Genomic DNA, 11,220 nt, shown 5'->3' with positions numbered 1-11,220 from the left:
GAAAGTGTTACTCTATACCAAGCCTGACATTCTCAGAATGAGTTATTTCTGTAACTGTACTATAAATAGAATGGTAGTTTTAGTTGTTGACTTATTGATTAAGGATGCCTATGTGGGAATGTGAGCATCTTTTAAGTGCCACTCTTTTTGTTTGTCCATTCAAATCTTAAATAAAACAAAAGTAACTAAAATACATTTTTTTTAAACAATCATCGCAATTTGCTAATTAAATTTGACTTGATATTTCTTGTCTGGTGGCGCAAAGCTTTGTCCGGTAGTTGCACTAGAAGAAAGGTCAGGGGCATCACGAAAACTTAAATGATTTGACTGGTAACATGTCAAAAGAGTAGATACCCTGTCTCTCTGTCAGTGCAAGCTGGAATATCTGAGAAGTGTTATCACAAGCATTAAAGTATCAGATCATAGTGACGTGCTTTGTCTTTTGTCGAGCATACACAAAAGAAATGACACAATTAACGTGATCAAATGGTTTTTTTGGGCTATTTGTTTTTACAAGAATGTCTCGTCTCTGTTCATGGTCATATAATTGCCTACGCCTGGACCTGTCAAATGTATTGGGTTCAAGATTTATGGCAGTTTCAGTTGGGCGTGTCTACTATCACTGTTTTGCTTCGCCTATTATGTCAACAATGAGTTGACTTTTTGAATGCAGTTTGAACAACATCTCATACTTATTCAAAGAGTAACACTGACAAAGAGTTGACTGTTTGTTGTCACGCTTTCTTTAAAGGGAACAGCACATTCAGTGTCTGTCTCTTTTTGTATGCAGTTACATGTTTCTGGAACCCAATATCTGTTGTGCAACAGTTTTAAACTTCTATCTCACAGTTTCGCATGACAAAAAGACTTCAGAACTTAACACCACATCGCCTGCAGCTATAGGAGGATGACTTGTAACCAGGCAATTGAAGTTACAAAAGACTATAATTAGCTGGACCCGCTTGACCCCGCCATTGTCACCTGAAGACAGGTGGGAATTATGCCCACGTTGAATCGACCTTATCATGTGACTGGGGTCAGGTGTCGTCCAATGGCTCAGGTGTATAGATGTTGAGGCAAGCCTCATCTATCACCAGCTTTATTGCACCATTCAGATGATGCCCACAAGGCACTGACGCTTGGCCAGGGATGGGATGAGGGTTAAAAAAGAACACTCACTCTAAGAACAAGTTTTCACAGCAACGGTGTGCCTTTGCCCTGGAAAACTAAGAGTTAGTGCTCCCAACGCCACAGTAACCCTCTTCCTGATTCCCTAACAGCAGATTTACGGCCTTCGAAAGTCGAGCCGTGAAAAAGTGCAATCACTCGTAGGCTTGTAACCTCTTTACCCTCGCCATCAAGTCCTCTTATTGCTCCATTTTCTCTCCTGGGTTTTATAAATATACAGCGTCATCAGGAAAAACTTCAGTGTCTCTTTAGAACCAGCTCTAATTAGTTTTGCCTGTATATATCAAAATGTTTCACTTCGGTATTTGGCCATGTGTGGCTCATTTGCGGCGATGATGGAGAGGGCTGTTTTGTTGAGCTAGGCGGCCGTCCCTACTTAGTGTTGTCTTTGGGGTGTTACTGGCAGGCCTAGAGTAAACATTTGTTTTTTTCCACTTTTCCTTCAAGCCAGCTGCTTCTGTTGAGCTAGCCTGTAGCCTGGCACAGGTGGCTGGTCGGCCAATAGGCGCAGCAACCCTCATTCCTCCCCAGTCAGCCTGGAGCATACACACACACGCGCGCAAACACACACACACACACACACACACACACACACACACACACACACACACACACTCAGATTCACACACATACATATGCTCTCTGACTCTCTCTCTGACTCTTTCTCTCTCTCAAACACACACATACACGTACACACACAGATCGAGAGCCTTAGGGGGTGATCTGTCTCTCCACCCCTGTCGGAAGAGTAAACGGCCAGGAGGGTCCTATCTGTTTGTCCTTTTCCTGCCTCTTTTTTTATTAGAACCTGATTGCATTTTAACAATAGTTGTCTGCTCGTAAATTTTGCGCCTGTGTTGACATTAGGCCACATTCCATCCCATTGCCTGAGGAGGAGAGGGAGCAGGCCAGGGTGTTCGGTAATTTGTTACGCTGTTAAGCACCTAATGGACGTCCACCTGGTTTTTGAGAGCAGTAGCTGTAGTTCAGGGGCTTGCCTCTTTTGCACTTCCAGACTGCAATAGTGTTTTATTGCCTCCAATTATGAAGGCTATTTAGAGGCTACCTCGCTTTGTGTGTGTTTTTCTGTTACATCTGGTTCACCCTGCTCTAGACGGGGCAGCCAGCCAGGCCACATCAAACACTCGGGGTGTGAAGGAGGCAGGGGCTGTGCAGGTACGACGCACCTTCTCTTTTTCTGCTGTGCCCTCCGACTAACTTTTTAATCAGAGTACATGCACTCGACGCAAACTCAAGGTCCCGCATTCCAAACTGGCTGGAGATGCCATTAATTAGACTTATTTGTTTCATGTGGTTTAATGAGCAGCCTAGACTGCAGCTGGCAAGAGGGACTCCTCTCAGGCCCACCCAAAGGTACCCATGCTCCCTGGCAGAATCATTGTTCCCAGCAGCAGCAAAGCCATTGTGGCACGTGGGGGAGAGTGTTGAACACGCCACGCAGTACCCACCTCTTTGCAGAACCTCCCCTCACCCCCCACACACACACACACCCATCTTGCTAATGCATTTTTGTGTGGTTTCCACAACCATTAATTAAAGGGAAAAGGAGTGCATCAGATGTTAGTTTTATTAGCCCAGGCTCCTTAGAGAGAATCAAAATGAAAGGAACATATGTCATGCATTTGATGACGCCCCCACCCTTCTCTCTGTTTCTCTCTCCACAATTGCCCACCTCACATACTCACAAAGTGTACAGTCAGCAGCTGTCTGCAGACACAATAGCATTTGATTGATCCTGAGGAAACGGTTAAGACGCAGCCCTGCCCACGCTTGCTTGCTGGCTGGCTGGCTGGCTGGCTCACATTCTGCACTACTTTACATTTAACGCTGAATGTGGCAGTGATTGGGATAATGGGAGTTGGGGATGGTGGGTGGGGATCTGAGGCTCTGTTCAGGCTCTAATGAGGACAGCCCTGAGAGTTCACAGAGGACTCTTGGAGTCATGGGTGGTGTAGGTTGAGATCCAAAGCTCGACACTTCACAGGTTGGGCCTTGTTCCTGATGTCTCCCTGTTACATTGCCCTCTGCATGACATCACTAATATCTTGCACAACACAGTGAGAAGATAAGTATGTAGATAAATGCTATCTGCCTGTCTCTCTCTCATATATAACTGCATGATGATATACAAAGACAGATGTGCTCAATCGCTCATTTCTTACTCAACACTGCACAGACACCAAACGTACATGGATAATATACTTTCTTTTCTCCTCTTGCAACGTGATTGCATGCCTTACCTTCAGGGGCAGGCTGATTTATGAGACACACGCCTGTTTTTTCATGAGTTGTTTGATTGCATTCTCAGCTATCGGGCACTGAGGTTGCCTAGACCGTAAAACTTCACACCTGCACAGGTTTGCTATAGAGTCAAATGGAGCGCAGGCAGAACATAAGGAAGCAGGTGACCTGAGGTATTCTGCTTCCCTTGATCAGCACAAACGTATAATGCAGGTCAACGTTGACATGGATGATTGATTGATGTTCTGTGCCGTTTCACTTTTGCTCAGGCTTAATTATTTAGTCCGGTGTAGTTAATGTGTAGAGCATGGCACATATTTTTAAAATGTTGCAATGCACATGTTCATAACACAGGCAAGAGCCATGTCTAATTAATCTCTTTCTATCTTCTCTCTTTTTCTGTATTAGCAGACAACAATTTAGAAAACATTCAGGTAGCTGTAGTCAAATATGTTATCTATCAAGCAAAAGTTTTAGTCTTTAGGTTTAATTGTAAATATCAAGTTATTTGTACGTTTTATTTTCTAACACCATTGAAATATGTACACATTGTATAAGATATATTTGTAAGGTGGACTGAATTTTTATATATATATATTTACTGGATTGGATTTGATAAAATGCAATTAAACCCCAAACCAAAACCTTGCAATACTTTTGTATATTTTTGATATGTCATACAAAACCTTTAAAGGACACATTTGACATATTTTTGCAACAGAATGGTCATTTGCATGGCTCTCATGTAAAACAATTTCAGAAACATAGAAATAATATCTGAGCCTCTGTATATTCCTTTCAAAAAGCTTTCCATCAGCGAGGCATGACTCCACCCTTTTCCTAAAATGAGGTCCTGAGTCAAGCAGCCCAATCTGTCTAATCCCATGTGGTTACAAATGACCCCCTGTAGCCATAATGCAATAAGCGTTGTCTCCTATCTACGTGCTCTCGGTTCTTTTTCACTTGGCTTGACACAATTGTGCATTTATCAGTGTAATTGCAAGAGTTGGAAGCATTGATGTTGTCTATTAGGCGGGTTTCCATCCTGTTAAGAGCAGAAGGCCTTTTAATGTATGGCCCTGCTTGAGTGAACTACTACACAATTACACACCGGCCAGAGATCGAGCGGGCTGATGATTGTGATGGTGGTGATGGCAACGATGATATTGGACCACCCTGCTCTCTTCTAACAAGCCTTTCAGAGAGAGACTAAGAGTGAAACAACAAAGTGAAACTGAGGTTAATCATTTTATTTACTCTCTCTCTTTCCCCCCACCTCTCTCTTCCTCTTCCTTTCCTTTAACCAAGTGATGGAGGCCGGACCATGGAGCAAGGGAGGGTGGGCGGGGGGGCGGAAATCGATGGGGAGCGCATTACAGTAAAACGTATTGATTAGGAGACCTGCGAGCAGTGTGTTGGTCGCGGAGATGGTGGAATGATGCAATGCTTAAAGGAATTTATCCTTTGACTTTTACATTAACCTTTTATTGACTGCTTTGCCTGTCCATAATTAACACTCACTTTAGCTAAAGTGGTTAGTTTGAGCGCAAAGGGGGCTCCGGACCTTATTGCAGCGAGAGCCGTGGAGCTCCCGCCCCAGCCGCAGTTCAAGTGCACTGTGCTGCGTGGAGGGAAAGGCCTCTGTGGAATAGAGGCGATAGAATCCTAGATACCTTTCACATTAGCATACCATTTGAGCAGGGGCCTGCCAGGCTATAAGGTTTCAGGACAAATTGAAATGAGTGATTGTGTTGCCAATCTCTCTTGACCGAGCGCCAGATGGGATAGTTAGGCCCATATCTGTCTGGGGTTAATCCATTGGAACAGCCTGGACTCACAAACACATTCACTGCCTCCTGCCACCCCCCCTACAGACCTCTTTGTCTTTGACCTTAACTTTAAGGTGGGCTGCTCTGCCATGGGAAAGTCTTGTTTGTACGCCACTGTGGCTTACACTGAATTTCTAGCAAGAGCCCTGGAGAGCTTAAGGCACCTCGCTTGATATTGACTTTTTGTTTGGTTCCATTTTAGCAGTCAAGGGACGGTGCTCTGTGAACAGTGGTAGATTGTGTAAAAGTGTGTGCTGAATTACCTACACTATATTATCTTTGATAGTCTTCCAGTCTTGATATCTTTTATATCTCTGGTAACCCAGGAGCTTTCTATTTTCAAGCTAATGTTGCAAGATCCCTTGTCAGATAATTGCAGCCCCTCTGTTGAAGACGGCTGGTCAGGTTTTTCCGGCATGTAGCCTCTCAGAATGAGTCAGGGCAGCCGAATAGAGGCGAGTGTTTTCTCTCATAGCTCTACTGCATGAATACTTAATCAGACCAAATCAAAGGCCTGGGTTCCCAAGGCCTGTGGTGTCCTCAAGCTGATGTCAGCAGCACCACACAGTGTGACTATGTGCTGTCTTGGTCAGTTTTTCCCTCTCTCTCTTTCTCGTACACTCTGTAGATATGTATGCCAGCCATGTCCTCCTCCTCCTTCTCTGAAGTGGCGCTTCCTTTAATTCACACCCTAAATAAATGATGAGAACATTTAAACACACGGCTCGTCGCAAAGCCCCAAGGTCGCCTAATCGTATTATTTATGAAGTGATGTGCTACATAATGGTACTTAGTGCATGTTAACAGATGCTATTATCAGGCCCTGATCCAGAGCGCAGAAGATATATTGGAACAGTGGATGTTAATGCTGCTCCTCACCACTGTAATGCAGCAGCTCTTTAAAGGGCTAACCGCACCAAAATGCAGCACTTAGGCCGAGAGCCAGTCGAACATTAAGTGGCTCCGGTGAAAATATATAACCACAAATTGTGGCAGCCCCCGGCTGTCCCCTGACAACTTTAACATCCCCTCATCCATCCATAGCCGGCCATCATATCCTTCTCTTAAGCTCTCTGTGTCCTCCCCATCCCCTTCTTTAGTCACTGGCCACAAGGTGGTGGTGGTGGTGGTGGTGTGTGTGTGTGTGTGTGTGTGTGTGTGTGTGTGTGTGTGTGTGTGTTTGAGGTTTTTTAGGGTGTTGGATGGGGTAAAGGAATATGATAGGACAGACCCTGGTATCATGACTGAGTGGGGAGTAGAAATCACCTTGTGGCTCAAGAAGGAAATCTTAGGCCACCACTCACAAGCACACACACACACTACACACACAAATGCCATCCTCCTCCTCTCCCTCTTTCACCCCCAGGTCAGGGGTCACTCTCATCTGTCAAGAGGCAGAGGGAGGGCAGATTTACAATGACAGCGGAGAGCAACACCAAGTCACCGCAGTAAATATTTACACTGGTCTGACAAAAGATGTGGCTATGGTCTGTGGGGGTTCCAAGCACTGTAGAAATTACAACTAACCCCAGATTATTAATCATATGAAAATAACACAGTGATGTGAAAAGGGCTGGATTTCTCACGGCTCTGCCGTGATTGCAGCGGCAGAGAGTGATGTTCTTCTGAACGCATCCTGCTGTGTGTGAGTAGAATGAATGGGGCATTAATCACGGTACATGATATCATGGTTTCTCATCAGCTTGATACTGTTGCTGCCATTCATGGCTTTAGAAACACTTTCCTGATGCATCAGTGTGTCTCTAATGTGCAGCTCCTTTTAGCTCACTAGAAATGCCAAAAAAAGGAAGTGCAAGTTGCATACAAATCAATAGTTATATTATCATTAGCGATACGAAAGGGAAAGATGCTTTTATCTGAAGCATTTGTAAGAAGAACTTCCAGTCTCCTTTGAGCACACAGATCACACAGACACACTTACTCTCTCATATCCCAGAGGTTCTAATTGAGAGCAGTATTATTAGCGGTCATAAAACAGAGAGGAAACACACAAGCCGGCTGCCTCCTGGTCAAACACACATTACTCACTGTGTGTTTAGGCACGAGTTAACACACACACATATCATTGACTTAACAACTTGACATTTCTGGGGTCTACCCCTTTAGACCCGATCAGTCAATATAGGAGATCCAGATAGAAAGATTCCTCTTTATCTTAACTACAATCCCTCTGTTGACAAGTGCACGACTTCCTTTAGAATAAATTAAGTTGCAATTACAGGATGGAGAAACATAACCCCTGACGATTTGAGAATAGTTTCCTTCATATGGAGTTATCTTGTTACAGTAGTTTTGATGTTACTAGGACAGAAGTACCCACATGTCAAAAAAAGAAAGCACTGGTAGAAAGTTTAGTGCGCAACCTGAGACGTGTGCCCTATTACTGATAAGTGTCTACCAGTTGGTTTTGATGGGCGGGAGGAGTTAATGGGTGCGCTTGTTTCCTGTGTCCTGTTGCCTCAGGTGCCACTCAAGTCTGGCGCAGACATTACCCCCTGAGGAGGCCCCAGTGGACCGGCCCTTCTGGGGTGTGGATGACCCCAACATGCCGCTGCCCTTTGATCTGGCTGACATCATCAACAGAGTGGAGTCACTGCTCTGGAGGTTGGCCCCTGAGATGTTGAAGTGTGGAAATTTGAGTTGTATGTACATGTTGTATACGTACAACTTGTTTACTTACTACTCATCTGTGATTTAATTTTATTTGTTTATTATTTTATTTTCACATAAATTCTCACAGACACATGAATGCTATGTCAAGTAAGATATATATATATATATATAAATATATATATAAATATATATATATATATATATATATATATATATATATATATATATATATATATATATATATATATATATATATGAGAGATAGATGGATAGTATTTTGCATATTGTTCATGTGAAGCGACAAATGCCAATAACAAACAAAAGTTTGCCTGGCCTTGTATTTTTACATACACACTCCACAATATACTCCACCAATCATAAAACTGGGTGTTCCCTGGACCCTCTAGACCTGCATTAAGGCATTTCGACCACTAGTTGTCACAGAGCAAGCCTTTAAATGGCCAATATATTAACTCAATTGAGCTTCTGTAGATGTGTTATGTTGCGTTCACACCAAAAGCGTTATGATTATTCGTGCGGGTAGATTACATGCAAAGTCAATGCTCAGATGCAAATGGTTGCGAAAATTCGCAACGCTTTTGGTATGAACGCAGCATTAAGTTCACGATTACATCAGATTGTTGAGTTAACCTCACCGGGTGTCTTATGTCCAATTATGACAGTTGATGAAAATGAAAATAACTTGTATTTGTTTATAATTTTGTCTTTTTCAACAGGATGTGAAGGATGGATAGAGGAACCGAGAAAGAAAGACAAGGAAACACCCACCAGCTTCTCTGAATGCCACCCACAGCTGAGAGAACAGACACCTGTGATCCCACCAAGATTGATTTTGTTTTGATTGGTTCATCTACACGGGGGATCCACCCCATCCCAGCTCAGCCACCCCAGCTTGGAGTTGGCTGTAAGGAAACCCAGACAAACCCCAATAGAACCAAAATAGCGCTTCAGTAACATGCCAACAAGCAAGCTTACCGACAGGCTACTAGTGTCACGACGGTCGAACATAAGCGAAACCTGCGTTTCAGTGTTAGCATACATTGTGTAACTATTTATTATCTTAGTGCATTCTGTTGCTTAATCTCACGTAAACCAGACATGCTTTTATCAATAGATTCACAGTGCAGTACATACATATATGCTTCATAATTGTCACACAGTGTTATATAATACAATATAGAAAAGTAAAACAACTAAATAAACTCACTTTGTTCACATAGTATTTCATTCTTCACTTGTGTATATTGTAACCTCCTTTTATTGTGTTCAGAAATAGAATGAGCCTGAAGTCACCAAAGAAAGATTATTATAAGAAAGTATTATGTCATGAATGTCACCCAATGGGGGAGCATGACGAATGTGTTGTTGAGTGTTTTACGGTGTGCTTGTGTGCTTGTGCCATGTGGAGGTGTGACAGTGTGTACATGTGTGTTTGTTTGTGTGCATTTAGCCATGTGAATAAACATGTGATTAGTCGTCGGCCCGTGTGTTTGTGCACGCTTACTCTCCCACATGTCTACATGGTGGCGCGAGTGTTTGAATTTGATAGTGTGTGTGTGTGTGTGTGTGTGTGTGTGTGTGTGTGTGTGTGTGTGTGTGTGTGTGTGTGTGTGAGAGAGAGAGCCTGTAGGCAGCCTGCCAGTTGTTTGTTCTTGAAGATATGCATATGGAGAAACAGAGGCTGGCAGCGGGGCCCCTGCGCCTCTGCTCTGATGAAAGGCAACACTGATAGAATGACCCGGAACACAACCGCCGTTTCTCATAATTACAGCTGTTCAATCGCTTTTAATTACTCTTAAAGTGTGTAGAGCACCACATTCCCCTGTAATGCTGCGGGCCATCCGAGTAACCGAGAGACAGATCCGACGCTTCTGACAAAATCCACTTTCAAAACAGCTAAAAAGGGTGGAAAAGGGGGCCGACGTCAGAGTAGTGTAGCAGCCCTACTTGTTTAATTCCATTTCTCTATCTAGTTCACGATGAAGTAGAAACGCTGTTTACTATTAAAAATGCAGAATGCACTCCTTTTTGTTTTTACTTCTGAAGTTTCCAAGATGTTAATAGTTGCCAAACGCTGTTCTTCTTGCTTCTTCTTTTGCTGCGCCTCTCTTGTTTGTTGTTGTCAGAGATTTGTTTGTAGATCGGCAGTAGCGTTGACTTTTTTGAATCACTCTATGCTCCTTGTGCCACAGCTTGTCTGTCTGAAGCAATAGGAATGGCAGTAAATAAAGAAAACTGTGTTTTATCCAACAACCTGCATCCTTCTGTTCTCTGTGTGCTTTTGTCCTCTATTATTTTGTAATTCCGGGTGGATAAAACACTTACGATAGGTACAAAAGTTTCTTCTTCCATGCATGCGTGTGTTTCAGTTCATACGTTGATTGGTTGTATTTGACCATATATTATAATGTATTATATACAAGCCAAGCAATAATGTGTCTCATTGCTCTCCCTCTGTGGTGTACTGGGAAGTAGCCTGTCCCTTGAATCTCTGTCTCCCTCGAGATAAAGAGCAATAGTACTTACATGCAAAATAGGCCCAAAAAATAATCCCTAACATTTGAATGAAGTTGCTATGAGGGCATGAATGGTCAACTTCACTGCACCAGGACAATTCACAGTGCCAGTCACAGACATGTGTCCGGAACTTTTAAATACAAACGCCATCCATCCATACAGGTCGCCAGACTATTACAGGTCTGACATATATTGACAGACAACCATTCACGATCACATCCACACCTACTGGCAATTTAGAGTCATCAATTACCTAAACTGCATGTCTTTGTACCCTGTCTTTGCCCAATGTCAGCTGGGATCAGCTCCAGACCCCCCTTGACCTTGAACAGGATAAGGGGTTAAAGATAACGGGTGGTAATACAAATACATTTATGTCAGTTTCCCATGGAGAAAACAACGTTTGGTTTGAAGGCAAAGAAATGTTGACTATGACTAGCATGATGCTGCTTTCTTTCCACAAAACTGTCAAATAACAGAACAGGTTTTCTATTAGTTTTGACCTCAAACTACTTTTAATTTATGTCACAACCCAGGAGCCATAATGCCAACCAAGAGTCACATGGGTGTCTCATGGAGTGGTAACGGTGCGCCGAGAGGGTTTGTAAAAGAGCACTGGCACATAATGTTGCCATTTTACTGATGAAACTCTGCCATGCCCGCCTCTAATGCCTGGCAGAAAGTAGTCACACAAACCAAGTAACAGGCAGACAGGGTGTAGAGGGCTCTCACATTCAGCACCACCATTAGGTCAAGGATTTAATTGTTC

General features: G+C 43.2%; 1 protein-coding gene across 1 annotated transcript in view; it reads left to right on the top strand.

Moving 5' to 3' along the window:
* Positions 1–10,176, top strand: part of fto (FTO alpha-ketoglutarate dependent dioxygenase) — a 127,532-nt gene extending 117,356 nt beyond the window's left edge. The window contains exons 9-10 of the mRNA XM_079217360.1: positions 7,764–7,904; positions 8,651–10,176. Of these exons, the coding sequence (XP_079073486.1) occupies positions 7,764–7,904; positions 8,651–8,657 (148 nt within the window). The 3' untranslated portion in view covers positions 8,658–10,176. The remainder of the gene's footprint in view (positions 1–7,763; positions 7,905–8,650) is intronic.
* The last annotated feature ends 1,044 nt before the right edge of the window (positions 10,177–11,220 follow it).

This window comes from Taurulus bubalis (genome assembly GCF_910589615.1).
Source record: "Taurulus bubalis genome assembly, chromosome: 4".
Lineage (NCBI taxonomy): Eukaryota > Metazoa > Chordata > Actinopteri > Perciformes > Cottidae > Taurulus > Taurulus bubalis.
This window is presented reverse-complemented; position numbering and strand designations above follow the sequence as displayed.